Source organism: Caenorhabditis briggsae (assembly GCF_000004555.2).
Source record: "Caenorhabditis briggsae complete genome, chrIV, whole genome shotgun sequence".
In the NCBI taxonomy this organism is placed as follows: domain Eukaryota; kingdom Metazoa; phylum Nematoda; class Chromadorea; order Rhabditida; family Rhabditidae; genus Caenorhabditis; species Caenorhabditis briggsae.
This window is the reverse complement of record NC_013487.2, coordinates 12,709,892-12,729,289: the sequence shown is the minus strand read 5'-3', so window position 1 is coordinate 12,729,289 and position 19,398 is coordinate 12,709,892. Positions and strand designations below refer to the sequence as shown.

Genomic DNA, 19,398 nt, shown 5'->3' with positions numbered 1-19,398 from the left:
TGTAGAGTACTTACGACCATCAAAAAACCGCATAAAGTTTGTCTCATTATTATGGATTCTCCCGTATCGGTGACCAGTAGGGTTTGTTAGAATGGAGCATATCGCTTTCAATCCCTTGCGGTCCAGTCATCTGGCCACTTGTCCTCGTAAAAGGTTCTGGCGTTGATCATTGGTTCGATGATGAACGAGTTTCCAGCTTTCATCACTCCTGTGGCGTTGTTTTCTGAAAAATTCAAATTTTTTGGGACATCCGGACAAACCGACAAAAGCAACTCACTAGCATAATGTGGAACATTTGGTGCCATATGGAAGAGACGATGAATCCCATGTCCACAGTATCCTTTAACTACCGAGAATCCGTTCGCATTGGCGTGCTTCTGAATGACGTTTCCGATTTCGCGGAACTTTACGCCAGGTTTCACTAGAATTTTTATGATAATTTTATATCACTGATAAGAGGATTTACCGATGGCAATCGCCTGTTGAAGACACTCAATAGTGTTCTGCACCAGCTTTCGGGTTTCTTCTTCAAATTTATCTCCGACCAGAAGGTGGGAGATTGTCATATCCATGGGAAAATGGGGTTGTGAGGATCAGAGGAGATTTTTGGATTCTGGATCACAACTTGCACAAATCCATTCTCCAACTTCCGTCTAAAGTGTTGGAACTAATGACATAAGTGGAATATCATAATAACAATAATAATTTTTTCTTGATTGTGTATCAGTTTTTACATGAGATTGGGATGCAACTTTTTATTAGAGTTAAACAATCAATCAAGCCTTCAACAAATTCCGGTATGCTGGCAGATACGGGTATAGTGAGCATGAACCGAAGGTGCTCCTAACATAAAAGTATCCCACCCGTGACTAATCACTGCGATAACGTAGAATTGACCATTCACGTAATGCATTAGACTTCCTCCACTATCTCCCTAAAATACATGTTTGAGACTTTCTTCAAAAATATCCAGTTCTAACCGGGCGTGCTTGGACTCCCCAACGTTTCCCATCGACTATGAGCCATAACTTATTATAGCGACGACCTTTCGAATCGGTTATCTGAAGACCTTCCGATTCGGTTACCTCGGAAATCATTTTACCTGGAAACATCCACTTCTCAGCATCCTGGTTCCTTGGCCGTTCGTGTTTCTGGTATCCCAATCTGCAATTCTCAACATCCAAGGGAGATTAGTTCAGAAAACTAACTATTATGGCCATATGCAGTTGCTTTGACTACTGTATTTATTGCTTGCAAGTTGGGATTGTCTGAAACCAAATAATTGATAACTTTTGATTCGAAGTTACCCACTAGAAATACAAGCGGGGTAGGCGTAATCATCAAATGGGATATTCTCGCTGAGTTCCCAAATCATCATGTCATCATACCGAGCGTTTGGGTGCAAACAGAAATTCATCATAATAATCTGAAAATTTTTTGTAAAAGTCGTTTTTAATATAATAGCTCTTACCTTAGACACTTTGTCCGAAAGTAGCTTTCCATTTGAGTTTCTGACTGTAAGTTCACTGCTTTCTGGATAGATAATCAGATCATTCCCGCTAAAATTGTAAGATATTAAATCTGTCTCTTCCTATTAGTTTTAAATAGGTTCGATAGTTTTCGAACCATATAATGATATGTTTGCTAGTAATCAAAAGACGTACCTGCATTCGCTCCTCATTCGATCGAACCTGTCATGAAATTTCGTTATATTTGACATAAGACAATGTGAGGCGCTCATAATGTGTCTTAATGAAATTATCGTCGAAGAACACGAAATCTTAGGATAATGTATTTTAGCAGCCCATGGCGCTTCATTGCCTTGAATTGGTTTTCCACCAGCGATGCCTTAAAAGAATCAGCAAGATATTGATAGTTTAATCATTACTCACTGCGGCTCTCGAATCTTCTCGATAGGTTTGATTTGGTTCCGCAGGAAGCTTTCAAGCTTTGATGTTCTTCCGCGCTCGGTTTGGTAGGAACGGTAGGTAACGGTAGGTATGGTTTAGTTCCGCAATAAGACTTCAAGTTCATGTTCCCTTCCGGGACTCAGACGATGATCACACCATATTCCTCCAAGGAGACAGAACAAGAGAATAAGGAAGCAGTTCATGGAAAAATATGAAACTGACAATTTCGGGGGAGATGGTTTCCTTTTATAGAGAAAATGTAAATCGAATTATAGTTTTATATGTGAATGATGGGCGTTCGAGGAAGATTTTTTATAGTTTTGTTTGAATAGTTTAATGTTTAGAATTTTGAAAAGTTGCAGAAAAAGGTGCAGACAATAAACTTTATTCATCTTACTAGGGAGTTACTTGAGGGAGCAGGTTTAACTTTTTTTTGAAATGTTGGGAGCAGATAGAAAAGCTTATGAGGATTCCAAATCTGTTAAAAAATCAGCAAAATGCTCACGTGAACTGAGTTATGACCTAGAAAAGTTTCCCTATGATTAAGCAATTTCTCGTGAAATTTTTTTCACGGAATAGTGTATTTCTTTTTAAAACAATAGACTTCGATCAGCAGTGTGGTAAAGTGGTAAAATGGCAAGTTCAGAGGAGGAAGGTTGTAGGTTCGATTCTCCCGATCCCAAAAGTTTTGCAAAATTTTTTTTTGTTTTATTTTAAGCTGCCATAACTGGCTCTGGAATAAAATTTACGCAATCTAAACATGTTTTTCGGAAGTTTCTCGTTATGAATAGGCATTTTCCAGAATAAAATCAGACATTTAATTTTTGAAGAAATTCACAAATATGCTCATGGGTTCATCGAAGATTTTTCAATTTTTTTGTTTTTTTTTATTGAAAAAACAGTTGAGGATTCTAAACACATCGGTGGCATTCGATGACAAACTGCTGGAAACATATTTTCTTGGCACAATACGCGCATTTGACCATTGACAATGTTTTGCACCCAGATAATTGGCACTTTCCATAAACTTTCCGGTCGAAGCAATATTGAATTGGTCTATCACATCTCGGAGCGCAACTGTCCACATAACCGCCAGAATACCAGGCATACTGTCTCCATTCTTGGAAGATGGGAGAGCACATCTGCCAATATGCTTGGCTAAGCATATAAAAATGAGGGACGTTTTCAGAAACTTCAGAAACTTTGATAATAGAATCTCGTTGATGTGGCTTAAAGTCCTTCTCTTTTCTTTGCGCATATTCCGTCAAGTTCTTCATGAACTTCTTGAATTGACGGAATATGCCAATGTCCACAGGCTGGATTTGTCCTGTCGCTCCAGGCGGAATGATAAACAAAAAAAATTGAAAACAATTTGAAAAATCTTCGATGAACCCATGAGCATATTTGTGAATTTCTTCAAAAATTAAATGTCTGTTTTTATTCTGGAAAATGCCTATTCATAACGAAAAACTCCCGAAAAACATTTTTAGATTGCGTAAATTTTATTCCAGAGCCAGTTATGGCAGCTTAAAATAAAACAAAAAAAATTTGCAAAATTTTTGGGAAAGGGAGAATCGAACCTGCAACCTTCCTCTTCTGAACTTGCCATTTTACCACTTTACCACACTGCTGATTGAAATCTATTGTTTTAAAAGAAATACACTATTCCGTGAAAAAAATTTCACGGGAAATTGCTTGATCATAGGGAAACTTTTCTAGATCATAACTCAGCTCACGTGAGCATTTTGCTGGTTTTTTAAACAGATTGGGAATCCTCATAAGCTGTTCTATCTGCTCCCAAATTTTCAAAAAAAAAGTTAAACCTGCTCCCTCAAGTAACTCCCTTGTTAGGAAAGTCGAGTACACATGATAACATAGAATTTTCTCGCATACTGAAAAACACAAATTGACGATTTCAGTCCATCTTTCCGTGTCACCTCGTAGCTTCCTCCCACCGCAGTATAGCCAGGACACCTGGAAACTAATATTTAAATATGGGATCATACTGTAGAGATCTTCGTGAGAGAAAACTGTAAATGACAATCCTTCAGCTCTATTTGAGTTTTTGCGTTATTCCTTTCAAAACTATACTTTTCTGATATTGGTCATCACCGGGAAACCCCGTTTAAACATCGAGAACCTTCGATACAATGTGAGAAAACACAAAAAAACTCACAGTTCAGATCTCCTCGGACCCATTTCAAACTTTAAAGGCGCATATCTCAAAAATCATGTCAGCTACAAAAAAAGTTGTCAATTACAAAAATAAAGCTATACTTTCTTTTAGTATACTCCGTGACTTTCAAACAAATAAAACAAATTCTTTACTACTTTCGTAAGACATAATGAATTCAGAATTCAGAAGACATTAATTTTTGAATCTCATCGATTTTTTTGTCAATTTTGATATCAAAATGACGGGATTCCGAGGATAAGCATTACCTTAATTGTCGTCTTATTCAAATTTGGTCATAAATTTGGTCCCACAACGACGGCTACAGTAACCTAAAATGTTTTATTCCGTCGATTTTTCCAAGTCCAAGTCGGAAAATTAAACATTTTGATTGTTTAAAAAAAGGAGACAAGATGTATTCATTGTCAAATAGAGATACTACTAATTTTAAATGAAACTAAATAATAATAATCATAATAATAGCAATTGTAATTATGTCAGCATTCTCGAGTTTCCTCCAATCAATGATACTTCTCCTCGATTTGGTCCATAAACCACGGACGGTTACCGGTGCGTTGGGTGAGAATCTCACAGCCGGTGTCGGTGACCAGTAGGGTTTGTTCGAATTGAGCAGATCGTCTCCCATCCCTCGTGACGGCGGTCCAGTCATCTGGCCACTTGTCATCGTGAAAGGTTCCGGCGTTGATCATTGGCTCGATGGTGAACGAGTTTCCAGCTTTCATCACTCCAGTGGCGTTGTTTTCTGAAAAATTCGAACTTGGCGGACATCCGGACAAACCTGAACTCACTAGCATAATGTGGAACATTTGGTGCCGTATGGAAGAGACGATGAATTCCATGTCCACAGTATCCTTTAACTACCGAGAATCCGTTCGCATTGGCGTGCTTCTGAATGACGTTTCCGATTTCGCGGAACTTTACGCCAGGTTTCACTAGAAGGTTTATGATAATTTTATATCACTGATAAGAGGATTTACCGATGGCAATGGCTTGCTGAAGACACTCAAAAGTGGTCTGCACCAGCTTTCGGGATTCTTCGTCAACTTTATCGCCGACCAGGAATGTCTCGTTGAGGTCGCCGTGGAAGCCGCGGTGGTAGACTGTCACATCCACTGAAAAAAAATGGCTTAAAGGGGGGCTCCGACCAAAAATTTTTATTGCCTTAAAATGTTTCAAAAAATATGTATTTTCCTAATAATATTGCGAAAAAGTTCAAAGAAAATCCTAAATCCCCGAAAACGGCGTTGAAAAAAAACATGATTTGAATTCCCGCGCAGTGAGAAACCTAGGCCACGGCATCATAGCGCCTTTCTGACATGGAAAACTTTCCGGATTCTTTCGGTTTTCATGTCCGGCAGATAAAAAACTTAAAAAACCACTGTCGGCCACTTGAAAAAAACGGCTATCAGGCTCCGTGGCCTAGGCTTCTCACTGCGCGGGAATTCAAATCCTCGTCCATCCTAGCAACTTTTTTTTGAAAATTTTTCGCTTTTAACGGCATTTTTCTGGTATTTCGGATTTTTTTCGAATATTTTCGCTATAATATTGGGAAAATAGACATCTTTTTTGAACATTTTAATGCAATACAAATTTTTGGTCGGAGTCCTCCTTTAAGAAAAAGCCTTGGACTCTGAATCCCCACCATTACACAAATCTCCATTCTCCAACTTTCGCATATCTGGAATTCCGTGACAAATCACTTCATTGACCGAAGTACAGCAACTCTTTGGGAACTTGTAATATCCCAATGGACTTGGATAACAGTCTCGCTCAATTGCAGCCTCATGGACTACTCGATCCAACTCATCTGTGGTGACGCCTGGTTCACAAGCACGGGCGGCCTCATTCAGGCACTCTCTTCCCAATCGACACGCCACTTTCAGTCCCTCCTTCTCCTCATCAGTCAACACTTTGATGATTCTTTCACTTTTCGATTGTCGTTCCTCCAGGGAGACTCCATTCGGGTGAAGAGCGTAGTCGGGACGTGGAATGTGCTCGGGAACGCTGCGGCGATCGGTGACACGGGCTGGACGAAGCGGACCGGTGAACTGAAAATTTCGGGGTTAGCTGGGAGCTGTAAATAAAAGGCCTACTGAATAACACGGCCATGGATTGTATGGGCCAGTGGGGTCGGTGTGCACAATCTTGTGAATCGGCCAGAACGCTTTGAAGCAAGACTGAAAATTGCGAAATATTCGATTTTTCCGGGTGAAACATTATTAATTTTCCGATGTTTCTTTTTTTTTTCGACAATTTTCACCGTTTTTTTTTTCAATCTAAAACCAGCAAAAATTATTAAAATCATTTTTAAAAAACTCTGAAAATCATCGAAAAATCCATGAAAATCGTTGAAAAATTTAGCAAATTTTTGTCGTGTCGAAACCTCTCATCACTTCCAGCAATGTTCCTTGAAAATCTACCGTAACCACAACAAAAAACTTCGATTTTTATCGAATTTCGCATAATTTCTCAGTACCTGATCACAAAAATACGCGTCTGGCAACGACATTTTGATGCATGTCGGACACCGAAGCTTCGCCGGTTTCTGACACCCAATGCATTTTTTACCCTCAAGACTTTCCATCTGAAATTTAATTTCAAAATTTGAATTTACCAAAAAAAAGTCAATAAAAGATAAGACTCGGCCTGAGTGTGGTTTTCGAAACACTCAAAATTCAATTAGCTAGATAGAAAAGAGAAAAAGAAAAAATGCCCATAAAGTTTTATATCACATTTCTTATATATTTTTTTCCTAGAAATTTTTCTTTAAAGGGGAAGCTAGGTTAGATTTTTCATATTTGGGGGGAGCGGACAGTGTTAAAGGAAAAAAGAAACAATGAAATGATTATCTGGGGCTAAAAATGGCAGAGTTTATAGATATCGAATGAGAGATCGATATGGAGATCGAGTTGAAATGAAAGAGTGGAATGGGATGATTTGAGGCCTAAAAATAGATTTAAAACAATTAAAATCAAGAATTAATAAGTGTCTGTGGTCGGCTCAGAAATCGACCTCTGCTCATTTCTTCCTTCTTCCCAGCTGGACGATGCACGGCTACAGAATTCCGAATCCTCACTGAAGATAGCTGATGAGCTGCCTTGTTGATTTCTTCATCGATCGTGGATCGTCCCTTTTCCGTCATCATCAAATTTCTTCCATAAATAATCGCACCCGATTTCTCATCATCACGAGCAACGAATCGTTTCATAATCTCATCAGATTCCTTTGAATTCTTCGCCAATGGTTCAGAAGTTCTGGATGCGTAGATCGATTGACTTAAGATGCTCTCTCGAACGTTGGGAAGTGGTGCATCAGAAATTTTATGATTTCTCGAAGACGGAAGTGTTGGCATGTGTCCATATTCCAGTGGTCGAATGAAAGATGCTACTTTGGTTCGCCCATCCTCCGCCTTCTCTTTTCGAACCAAAAATAGTTTTGGTTTCCGGAAAAACGTCTCTTTCTCCTGCGAATCCAACGGTGACTGTTCCAATGCCTCCACCTGAGTAGCTGCTTTTGCCCAGGGTCTATTCGAATCGTCCAGGAAATTCTCTGGTACATCGTTCACTGGATTCGAGCTGGATGACGTTGTGCCAGCGGTTGGACGTTTTCTTTCCTTCAATTTCTCCATTTCCAGTTTGAAGGCGTCGGGTTTCAGAAGAAGTGAGGGACGGTTGATTTTCAGATGACCCGTGTTCTCGTTGACCATTTCACTGTTGAGGGCGTAGCTAAAAATTGGAAATCATGAGGATTGTTCTAGTACAAAAATTGGAGCTGTGGAAGAGAAACACCAACGGCCCTGGCCGAAGGTCTCACAACGATAACTACCGTTACCTAAAAATATGTTTGTTTTCGGGATAAATTTCCTCAATTTTCACCGCTTTTCGTCAATTAATTTTTGAGCGTGAAAGAAATGTCTGAAAACGCCTGAAAATCGATAATAAAAAATCCGGAAAATTAGATTATTTTTAGGTTACGGTAATTGTCGTTGTGGGAACTTCGGCCACGGCCACGAACGTTTCTCTTCCACGGCTTCGGTTTCTTCCTTGACTCACTCATAAAAAAGAGCTCCAAATTCTGCGTACAACGTCACATAGGCATCACGGTCCGCCAGCTTTCGCTCGTTGAAGATCTCGTTTTCGAAAATGATTTTCTGGAAGATTTAAATTGTTTAAAAAAACTGAGATTATTTTTCTGCTGGTGGCCGTGGCCAACGGTCTGAAATTGACAACTACAGTAACCTAAGAAGGTTACTGTAATTGTCGTTGTGGGACCTTTGCATTTGGATCAAAACCATACCATGATCAGTTCGATGGTCCTATTCAAAATGATTTCCATTCGCTGAGCTTCGGTTTCTGTTATCAATTTTTTCAGCTTCGTCATCGTCGGCTTCACAGATGGAATGTTGGATCGGGCGTCTTGAAAAGAGCAGAATATGTCGTGCATTTTGGGAAGGACTACTGTATTTATTGTCTGGAAATTATGAATTTTGATATTTTGATAATTTAGCTAATTCTTACCAAGTTTCCAAACGCGAAAAACGTGCAAAGCACTCCGTAAATCGCCACCGGATCCTTCTGTCCGGCCAGCACTTTTCTCAACATTTGAATAATTCGAACGCTCAGATTCTGGCTCTCATATTGATTCGAAAGCTCGGCCAACAGTTTTCCAGCAGCTTCTCTCAACCGAAATTCGAATTCCATGTCTCTAATAATCCTTTCGTGGTCTTCTGAAGTCAATTCTGGTGTTCCGGCTGTCACGGTTTTGGATTTGGAAGATCCATGAGCACCACGGGAAGGATCCACGAGTGGGACCATGTTCTTGCTCACGACACAGGAGATCAGTGATGGGACGAGGACGTAGAGCTGGAATAGAAGAATGTTTATGTACAAGAAAATCGGAACGGTGGAAGTGGCCAAAGGTCCCACAGCGACAACTACCGTAACCTAAATATTTTTTTTTCAGAATTAATTACATGTTATTGTTAGCTGATTTTTGTCGGTTTTCTGCTATTTTTTTCCTATTTTATATTGAAAAAAATGACTGAAAATGCACGTATAACGAGGAAAAAGTCCGAAAAATGAAAATCATTCTCGGTTACGGTAGTTTTCGTTGTGGGACCTTCGGCCACGACCACCGGAATAATATCAGGAGTCACTTACATATTTCTCTAGTCGAATATTCGGATTCTTCATCAAACTCCACGTCAATTTCATCAGATTCGCCAATCCACGTGTGTTTCGTGTACCGATGTGAAGCCGGACGCCTTCAGCGATCAGAATCACAAATCTTCCTGCCAAGAACTGCAATCCAGTGTCAGTTTCAATCGTCTCCAGCACTTTCTGTCGTTCCAGCGCGCTTCCGTTCGTCAGAATTTTTGTAACTTCGATGTAGAGAACTTGATGCTCCTGAAGATGTCAATTTTCAGAATACCAAATAAATAAATAAATTACCATAGAAAATGTCTGCGTTGACATTCTCTTCTCTGGCGGTGGATCTCGTTTGATTCCAGGAACACTGTATCCATACAATCTCTGCGTTTCCTGTTGCTGTTCTTGGAACTTCCTCTTGACCTCCGATGGAATTACATTCTCTGGAACACATGGTTGAACGCCGTCTACTACTAGCCAGTGATCCTTAATCATGATCGAGTCGCAGAATCTCTCGTGAGAAACAATTTCAGAAGACGCCGCGTCGATAGTTTTCCTTGGCTTAGTCGATTTTCTACCCCAATACAATCGATCGGAAGAAGGCGTCGGTTTCAGAAGCGGGCACGTCAAATCGTAGTTCATTTCTGTGAATGAGAAGGCCAAATCCACGTCTGAAGGCACGACTCGCTTCCGATTCTCCCTTGAAGCCGTTCGTTTTGCATTTTCGATAATTGTTCGAAGTATTAAACGAGTACATCCGCCGATTGTGTTCGCTGCATCTTGAGTTATCAGATTTGTCGCTTCTGGTTTTTTAGACAGCAAATTAGATAAAACGTCGTCTAGAGAAGGCGTTGGTTTTGGCTCCGACACTGGGATTTCGGCCGGTGGCTTTTTTCCGACACATTTTCGTTTTGATTTTGAGACATCTTCTGTTTGTGATCCCTCTTCTTTTAGTGCTGGAATTTTTTCTTCATTTGTTTAAAGATAACCAAAAACTCACCTCGTTTCAGCACTGGAACAAACTGCTTCGGCACACACTTTTCTCCGATTTGCTTTATCAATAAATTTTTATCCTCCTCACTTTTCACCACTGTGTCTTTCACTTTTATCAGCCTGAAATTATATTTTACAGGTTTTCAGATAAAAAGTTCTAAACTTCAAATTATACCTGGCATTTGTGACCATATAATCTCCGATACGATCCTTGTCAATTCTCATCTCCATTTCTGAAGCCCCTGAGCATTAAATGTATGTTTTAACTTCATAAAAATATCGGGATTCGAAGGAAAAACGAAGAAACAATATATTTTCAGTAATTTCATTTGATTTTCTTTGTTTTTCATATTGTCTTCAAAGAAAATATTGTGTTCTTCAACAGCTGCATTCAAATTTGTCGGCAGAAAACCCCAAAATATAGGAAAAATGCAAGCGCGCCCTAGCGCACTATGCAGAGAGTGTGCTAAAGGAGGTGACGCAGACATCTCGAATGCAAAGATTCGACGGCGGTTGTCTCAATTTTACAAGATTTTCGGTTGATTTTTAAAAGGATTTTTCAAAAAAATTCCCCCTAAACATGGGAAGAAAAAAACAAGGAGATAAAAAGGATAACAAAGGAAAGAAAAATGTGAAGAACAAGTTGGGATATGCGCGAGCAGAACACCTACATCGATGCGCTCTTTTTCTTTCGAACCTCGGTGAGTTTATAAATGTTTTCTATTGATTGAACTTCCTTGTTTCAGGCTCCAAAAACAACGATGGATTTTCAAAAACCAGTCGACATATTTCAAAGCTATGTCGCCAGGTAATGGACACCGAAATGGTTCATTTGGAGCGAGAGCAAAAGCAGCAATTTTGTAAAAATTGTCGAGAAGTTTTAATAGGAAATGTGAGTTTTTTAAATGATGAATCATCAATAAAATGCAATTTTCAGTACGAAAAAACCGAGATATCAGTCAAACAAAGAGGATCGATCACTGAAAAGTGTGGAAATTGCCATAGAGAACGAAATTATATGACAAAAGACGGGTACGGAAAGCAACTTAAAGAACGGATGGATTTAAAATGTGCTAAATAAAGATTTCTATAAAAATATTCGTTTTTTCGAGCCTATAATCAAGTTATATGCCTATAATTGTACTTTTTAATGTCTCACATGCTCTTATATATTTTTTGTCTTATTTAATTAACAGGGGTAAAAATGGTTGAAGAAACCGTCCCCGAAGAACTGGCTCAAGACTCCCGCGATGTCAATGTGGCTCCGATTAAAGAGGAATTCATTCTGCCGGTAATTTTAAATCAAAATTTAAAAAAAAAGAAAATCCGAAATTCAGAAAGAGGACCATGAGCTACCAGCTGAAGTGCAGGCGTTACCAAAGCGGGAGAGACGCGGGATGAACAAAACTAGAAGGTTTTTATTTTGAGTACCAAAAGTATTCCAACGATAAATTTGGGTTCCAGAAAGGACATGAAACACGCAGAGACTAGAATCCGAGCGGCTGCTGTTCGCTTGTGCCCATCGGTGATTCAACCGGTGGCTTGCAAGTAAGGTTTTCTTTCCAAAAAAACAAATTCGAATCCTTTTTTCTTCAGATTCGGTGAAAAATGCAACTGCGAGCACGATATCAGCGCATTCCTAGAGAAGAAACCAGCTGATATCGCTTCAGATTGTCCACTCTACGACGCACGTGGCATATGCCCATTCAGTTACGCTTGCCGTTTCGGAACAGCTCATATCGATGAAAACGGGAAACAATCTGAGAAAACGCCGGAGAAACCCTACGAGGCAACTACCAACTGTCACTCGATGAAAATTCAGGTGGCACTGAGAAAGCACGATTATCCATTTGAAAAGACTCAAAATGCTCTGGACGCTATCAAAAACGAAACTATTGGTTCAATGTGGCAGGAAAAACCGAAAAAAATGGATATGAAGAAACTAGATCGGCTGAAGTATCTCGCCCCTCTGACCACTGTTGGAAATCTTCCATTCCGAAGACTCTGCGTCGACTATGGAGCGGATATCACTTGTGGCGAAATGGCTCTCGCTACTAGTATTTTATCTGGTGCCGCTTCTGAATACTCGCTTCTCAAGCGACATCCATCAGAGAAGATTTTCGGAGTTCAGTTGGCTGGTGGCTTCGCTGACACAATGGCCAAAGCCGCACAGATTGTAGTAGAAAATTTCGATGTCGATTTTGTGGATATCAATATGGGATGCCCAATCGATGTGGTGAATCAGAAGGGTGGAGGATGTGCCTTGCCTAGTCGCCCTAACAAACTTTATGAGGTTCTGACAGCGACTAAAAGTGTACTTGGAGACACTCCTATGACAGTAAAGATCCGAACTGGTCAGAAAGAGGGGATTCTCAAGGCTCCAGAGACAGTGGAATTCATGAAAAAGAACCCATGGCACTGTCCAGATCTAATCACTTTCCATCCGCGGAGCAAAGAGCAACGCTATACAAAACTCGCAAATTGGGATTACACCATTCCAGTAGCAGAGGCTGCAGCACCGGTCCCATTATGGGTGTGTGGAGATGTTTTGAGTTGGGAAGATTACTACGAGAGGCTCGAGAAATACCCGAATGTCAATGGAATCATGATTGGAAGAGGTGCACTCATCAAACCTTGGATTTTCACAGAGATCGATGAGCGGAGGACGTGGGATATTACGGCAACCGAGCGGTTTGATTTGTTGAAAAAGTAAGAAAATTCAGAGTTTAAAAAAAACCGATAATTCGATAAGTTGGCGGAGCTTAGGTCCGGTAGCGAGAATTTCGAAAATCGCATAAAAATCATGACATCATTGTTTTCATGCGATTTTTAAAGTCAATGAAAATAATAGAGTTTCAGAGATTTTGCTACCGTACCTTAGGCTCCGCCCACCCACGAAAAATTGAAAATTTGAAGTCAAAAGCTCAAATTTTGAAACTTTGAAAAAGAAAAACAAATATTATCGAAACCCAATTCTCGTACAAAAATAAAGTGATAGTAAAAAAGAAGTACGAATACAATATATGTAGATCAAGACAGCCCACCTGAGTCCTTCCCAGAAGGCAACCTTACCTTATTTGTCTCTTCACATACCCCTTATAAAGGTTTCATGTCAAGAAAAACCCAAAAAATCGATATCTTTTCTCTTCTAGATTCACTTCCTACGGTCTCGATCACTGGGGATCCGACGACGCCGGTGTGGAACGAACGCGTCGTTTCCTCCTCGAATTCCTCTCATTCCAATGCCGTTACATTCCCGTCGGAATCCTGGAGCGTCTTCCACAAAGAATCAACGATCGTCCACCTCGGTACCAAGGTCGGAACGAGTTGGAGACCCTCCTGTCCTCCCAGAAGGCAGACGATTGGATCGAGATTTCGAAGAGACTGATGGGACCAACGCCCGAAGGATTTCAGTTCATTCCGAAGCACAAGGCCAGCTCTTATTGATTTTTTCTCCTTTTTTAGTTTTGTTGATTTGTGTTTACTTTGTTAAAAAATAGCTTTATATAAATCTTTGTTTTCGTTAACTCCTTGTACTTTTTTTTAATTTTCAAAGGTACTCTGACCTGCTCAATCTCTCTAAATCTATTTATCTTCTGTTCTGTTCCTCAAATAATACTTCTCAAAGTTTGTAGTCTGAGTATGGACGATGGCGGTCGCGACGACAACAACGGATTCGCCATACCGTTCCCACCAAAGCCACGTAATGACGTTCCGTCGACGTCAGCGGCGGCGTCAGCAGGACCATCAGCAGCAGCAGCACAACCACCAATAATAATAGAAGCGTCTAGCAAGTATTATGTGCCAGGAATTAGGGAAAAATCGAAATTTCGCGTTTTATCACAGCAGGTGAATAGAAAAAAAATGCAGAAGATGGTCCCACAACGACAACGGTAACCTGAAAATAGTTTTATTTTTAGAATTTGTTTTCTCGATTTTCTACTAATTTTTGCCGATTTTTCTGTTATTTTACCCTGAAAAGTGACAACAAATTGACTAAAAACTCTGAAAAATCGAGAAAATAAATACGGAAAATAAACATTTTTTAGGTTACGGTAGTTGGGATTTTTTGTAACAGAAAAAAAACCCCAAAAATCTCAATTTTTATTTTGTTCAGGTTGAAATCTCCAATATCTGCTTCGCCACCAAAAGCTTTCATGTTCGTTCGGAACTCGTCATTTTGCCATGCGAAGCCTCTCTCCGACAACTAGATTTTCACATTGGAAAGAGCATCTTACTTCCAAATGAGCTGCCCGAAGGATCCGGAAAAAAAATCACAATCAACGGAATCGATTGTGAATATGTGCGAAGACGGCATTTGGAAAATGTGGCACAATTAGCTGAGCAATCGAAAAATATCCCAAGTCTCGACCCTCGACTCAGCGAGAATCTTTTTGAAAATGACTATGAGCTGCAGATCGCGGTGCCGAGAGATCTAAAAAAGAAGATGAAACACAAGAAAGCCGTTCGGCTACACATCGATACAGTAGTTCAAGAGCCGACGCGTGGTATTCAATTCGTGGATTTCACTGGTGGACGAGAGGAGGATGTTCATATGTTCACCTATCATACCCCATATATGTCAGGAACTAGAGAATGGACAGTGTGTCTCGACGAACCGGATCAATTGGCACTGTGGGAGTTAACATTTGAAGTGGATCCAGACCTGGTTCCAGTTTGTTCGGGAGAACTAGCCGAGAAGAGAATATGGAATGGAAAGATACTGTACCGATTCAGTCAAACCGTGCCGACGAATGCTTGTAATATGGGATGGGCGATAGGAAAGTTCAAATTGGAACCTCATCCAGAGCAACCGACGGTAAGGATTTGTGTCAGGTGACTTGAATTAACCTCTTACAAGTTCCAGATTTATACTTTTGCCTTGGCTGGCCTCGACCACTTTGTCAACTTCACCACGTTGTATCTGGATAAAATGGTGGAGTTTCTCGAGGAAAAACTCTCGTGTCGATTCCCATTTCCCACCCTGAAAGTAGTGTTTGTCGATCAGGGACCAGAGGAAATCCAATGCTATTCTTCACTTCTAATCGTCCCCACCACACTACTCTATCACAAAAAGATCATTGATGTCGTGCAGGAAGTCCGCCAGAAACTCATCCACGCCATTGCTCAGCAATTCTTCGGATGTTTGATTTCACCGGGAAGCTGGTGGAATTGGTGGATTGTCAATTCCATCGCAAGATTCTTGACTAGTATCTACGTAGAGACCAAACTGGGTACAGCTGAGTCACGATGGCAAATGAAGAGGTATATGGACGATGTGTGTGATTTCGAGCATCAATGGGGAAAGATAGTTTTGTCTCCGGAGAAATTGATTGGGAAGAAGATGCCTCTCCACGTGGATCCTCGACATGAGTACACAGCAAGTCCGCTTTATGTGGAAGCTATGCTCAAAAAGGGGTTTCTGACGATTCGGATGATACAGAAAAGAATAGGAATGGAGCCTTTCATGAGAGTGCTCCATAGATTGCTGACTGTTGGATTGGACATGAGTGAAAAGAAGCTGTTGCCACCTGCATGGAAGCATCTCCTGATCACCACTGACTCCTTCTTCCGTAACATTCATTCAGTGACTGGAAAAGAGATTCCATCGTTTTTGGATCAATGGGTACGGGTTGGAGGTCATGCTTCGTTTGCGATCAAGTTCGATTTCAATCGAAAACGAAACTTGGTAGAGATGGAAATCAAGCAGGAGGATTCAGAAGGCAATGGAAGAATGCAGTACACTGGACCACTTTCTGTAGTCGTCCAGGAGGTTGATGGCGCTTTTAGCCATACGATTCAAATTGATGGAGCCGTTTCGCATGCGGAAATCTCTTGTCACTCGAAAGGAAGAAAACAGAAAAAGAAGAAGGTTCCAATTCTAACTGGAGAGGAAATTGAAATCGATTTGACGAATATGGACGCGGAATCGCCAATTCTTTGGCTTCGAATCGATCATGATTATTTGTTGATTCGAGAGATCACGATTAGTCAACCGATGTTTCATTGGGAGTATATGTTGAAGTACGAACGAGATGTGATTGCTCAGATGGAGGCGTTGGAGAGGATTCAGGCACTGCCGTCGGCTCATAGTAGAAGTGTTATCGTGGATGCGGTGTCCAATGAGAGATTCTTTTATAGGTGAGTCTTTTTAGTCATAATACCGTAAAACCTGTATTATAAGGGTCCCTTTAATAGAAGGGCCCTCTGTAATAGGAAGGCCCCCTTCATAATGTTTTGTTTAAAATTAAAAATTACCGTACGTCTTCAGTGAAAAATATTCCGAAAATTCCACAATTTCCCAAAAATCTGCTGAAAAACTTGCTCAAAAAATGGCTGGAAAATAAGAAGAACCCTCTTTAATTGGAGGGTCCCTGTAATAGAAGGGCGCTCTGGAGGTACCTTTAAACATTAGAAGGGCCGGCCCTTCTAATACAGGTTTTATGGCAAATATATTTTTGGGTTACTGTAGTAGGTTTGATTTTTCAAAATCAGAATAATAGCTCAATTAACCCAGATCCTAATCTTAAAATCAAACATTTCAGAATCCGATCACGAGCCGCATTCGTCCTTACATCAGTTCAAAATCGAAAATCCGAAGCGATAGCTGTAGGAACTCCTGTCCTAATTAATATGTTCCGGTCAGTCTTTATCAATGAAATTAATCTTGATCTTGCAATTCGACGAAATTCTGAATTTAAAACACTTTCTCTATGATAATCCTATCCATTTCCAGCGAGAACTTTGGCTCCAAAGCAGTCACCAACATCCCTCGCTCTAATAATTTCGTTGTGACGGCTGAAAAACTTCAACAATATTTCGTAATGCAATCGATCCCCCAAGCAATCTCTCGTCTTCGAAAACCATCTGGAGAATGTAATGAAGACGTTCTTCCATTCCTTCTTGACCTCATCAAATTCAACGATAACTCAACGAATCGATATTCTGACGATTTCTATCGAGCATCACTTTTCAACTCACTGGCTGCCAGTATCTATCCATCAGAATACCTACCCTATCGAGTGGATCTTCCCGAGAATCTGAGCAATGAGTTCAGAGTGATGATTAAGGAGTTCACATATGCTCTCAACATGGATACAGTCAATCCATCTTACGGACGTGTCGTTGGAATCGCCGCTTTAAGTGGATTGTATCAACTTCAGAAGTGTGGATATCTTCCCCTGGATTCTGAACTACTGTGGACTTTTGCCAATCGAAATTTGTGTATTCAAATGAGAAGATGTGCTATCACACTGATAGTTGATCGTATTTCCAACGACACTAATGCCTTGGATACGCGGATGGAGGATCTTTCGAGGCTGTTGGATCTGGTGGAGACGGAAACGGATCCATCGATTCGGGCGATGATTCCAAAATTATTGGCGGAGACACCGCCATTTGGAACTTATAATAAGTGAGTTTTCTGAACCACATGGAATTGGGAATTCCGAAATTCCGACCGGATTTTTCAAACCTTCTTTTAAAAAATCCGAAATTTGAGCTGTTTGGACTACAGTATGCCAAAGGCGCAAGGCTGAGTCTGGAGGCGGAGCCTATATCACCAGCTGCTCATGGTTTTGCCGCACGGATTCATACTTGTATGAGAAACCGCGCGCACCCCCTGACTCCGCCCATTTTTACAGGAGAAAATTTTCCGAAGTTTCGAAATTCCGAAAATCAGAATATTTCGAAATTCCGAAAATCAGAATATTTCAAAATTCCGAAAATTTGAAAATTGAAAAAATCGGAAAATCCGAAATTTTGAAATTTCGGAAAAATCGGAATATTCCGAAATTCTGAAAATCCAAAAATTTTGAAATTGGAAATTTTGAAAATAAGAATATTCCGCCGAATTTCGGCAAATTTGAAAATTGGAAATTTCCTAAAATTTCAACTGGTTGAAATTTTTTTTGGAGGTTTTCCAAGGGCATACAGAGAGAAGAAGTCGTCAAGGAACGTCCATATTCCGCGTCCATATTCGTCAAATCGATTTCAATTTCCTCTCCAGGCCATTCCGGACTAATTATCCCATTTCCAGCACCCAATTCGGTTCCGAGAACACCTGCAACACGGAAGAAACCGCCAACAAACTATGGTCCCTCTGCACCAACACACGCATCGACGCAAATATCAGAAGTGGATTCCTTGACGTCTTCTTCTCTCTGTATGCCCTTGGAACACCTCCAGTACTGGGAGGGCCAGATGAAGCAAGTGGAATCCATCGATCCTATGTTACCGTACCCAACGCCGCCGCCGTCCTTTCCACGTCGCAATGGCACAATAGTGGATATGAAGCGGCGAGACGGTCACCGCCACGACGAGATTTCGGCGATGAGATGAATTTGATGCATTAATTAAATTCATTTATTTCTAAAGAATTTTTTCTGGTTTTCTAGGCCACAATTCAAATTTTTTATTTGTTTTTTTCCTATTAAAACGGGTACTCCCAACAAACAATTCGTTTCTCATGCATTTCATTCTATACTGCTCCACTCTATTTTTTTCACTTCATATCTCATAACTACCTTCTTTTCCATATCTTTACGGTTTGTGCCTGTGAATGAAATTTTATTAGTTTATCACATATTTCGATTGTTTTCTCCAGAAATCGTTAAATCGGTATCATTTTATTTTTATATGAAGTTTCGCTTTAAAGCTTCCATTTCGCCGAAAATGATTTCGGTCAAAAAATTTAGCCGGCGAGCTGAGCTGATATGTGCATTTGCGCGTCAAGATGCCAGAGTGTTTGCGTACGCTGCATTTTATTTTACGACCCATTTTTTGATTCACGAACGCAAACACTCTGGAATGTTAACCCGCAAAGGTACGAATTAGGTGGGCCGGCTGAATGTCCTGACCGAATGGAAGCCTTATTTTTCGCTTATTCTAACCAACACCTTCAGAATGTCATCAACGCCTTCAACTGAGAGTCCAGACACGCCCACCACATCTCAACCTCTTCTGGGACCCAAAAAACAGACGTCGTTTGTCGTCGAAGATCTTGAAGAGCGAATCCGTGAAAGTGCCAGAATATCAAGTCCGAAACGATCGATGACTCCTGGCCTTCCGGACCCAAAAATCCTTCAGGATCTGGAAATCCACACTAAGGAAATTGTTGGGAACATGGACACAATGCTTCGTGATATGCGAGGAT

General features: G+C 40.5%; 7 protein-coding genes across 7 annotated transcripts in view; 4 read left to right on the top strand and 3 right to left on the bottom strand.

Annotated features, from left to right (window-relative positions):
- Positions 1-107: 107 nt before the first annotated feature.
- CBG08322 lies at positions 108-2,034 on the bottom strand (the record flags this gene model as incomplete). Its single annotated transcript, XM_002634480.1, has 7 exons — positions 108-223; positions 278-421; positions 1,103-1,164; positions 1,308-1,426; positions 1,472-1,559; positions 1,692-1,848; positions 1,893-2,034. 7 exons carry the CDS (start codon positions 2,032-2,034, stop codon positions 108-110), a joined length of 828 nt encoding a protein of 275 aa, XP_002634526.1.
- Positions 2,035-4,604: 2,570 nt separating this feature from the next.
- On the bottom strand, positions 4,605-6,688 carry Cbr-map-1 (the record flags this gene model as incomplete). Its single annotated transcript, XM_002634481.2, has 6 exons — positions 4,605-4,846; positions 4,893-5,036; positions 5,082-5,216; positions 5,747-6,152; positions 6,198-6,281; positions 6,581-6,688. The coding sequence occupies 6 exons, from the start codon at positions 6,686-6,688 to the stop codon at positions 4,605-4,607; spliced, it is 1,119 nt and encodes a 372-aa protein (XP_002634527.2).
- A 387-nt stretch (positions 6,689-7,075) lies between these two features.
- Positions 7,076-10,475, bottom strand: Cbr-taf-6.2 (the record flags this gene model as incomplete). The annotated part of the gene is made up of 8 exons (XM_002634482.1): positions 7,076-7,829; positions 8,157-8,254; positions 8,401-8,574; positions 8,622-8,966; positions 9,264-9,509; positions 9,555-10,207; positions 10,252-10,364; positions 10,420-10,475. The coding sequence occupies 8 exons, from the start codon at positions 10,473-10,475 to the stop codon at positions 7,076-7,078; spliced, it is 2,439 nt and encodes an 812-aa protein (XP_002634528.1).
- Positions 10,476-10,824: 349 nt separating this feature from the next.
- Positions 10,825-11,325, top strand: CBG08325 (the record flags this gene model as incomplete). Its single annotated transcript, XM_002634483.1, has 3 exons — positions 10,825-10,945; positions 10,991-11,136; positions 11,182-11,325. The coding sequence occupies 3 exons, from the start codon at positions 10,825-10,827 to the stop codon at positions 11,323-11,325; spliced, it is 411 nt and encodes a 136-aa protein (XP_002634529.1).
- Positions 11,326-11,448: 123 nt separating this feature from the next.
- Positions 11,449-13,691, top strand: CBG08326 (the record flags this gene model as incomplete). The annotated part of the gene is made up of 5 exons (XM_002634484.1): positions 11,449-11,535; positions 11,582-11,658; positions 11,709-11,792; positions 11,841-12,953; positions 13,397-13,691. The coding sequence occupies 5 exons, from the start codon at positions 11,449-11,451 to the stop codon at positions 13,689-13,691; spliced, it is 1,656 nt and encodes a 551-aa protein (XP_002634530.1).
- A 195-nt stretch (positions 13,692-13,886) lies between these two features.
- Positions 13,887-18,598, top strand: Cbr-taf-2 (the record flags this gene model as incomplete). Its single annotated transcript, XM_002634485.1, has 6 exons — positions 13,887-14,093; positions 14,362-15,063; positions 15,112-16,385; positions 16,790-16,885; positions 16,981-17,658; positions 18,283-18,598. The coding sequence occupies 6 exons, from the start codon at positions 13,887-13,889 to the stop codon at positions 18,596-18,598; spliced, it is 3,273 nt and encodes a 1,090-aa protein (XP_002634531.1).
- A 550-nt stretch (positions 18,599-19,148) lies between these two features.
- The window catches only part of CBG08328, a gene marked incomplete at both ends in the record, with an annotated part of 5,060 nt that continues 4,810 nt past the window's right edge, over positions 19,149-19,398 (top strand). Inside the window, one exon of the mRNA XM_045236060.1 lies at positions 19,149-19,398. This exon is cut by the window's right edge and continues 4,699 nt beyond it. Within this exon, the coding sequence (XP_045093738.1) occupies positions 19,149-19,398 (250 nt within the window).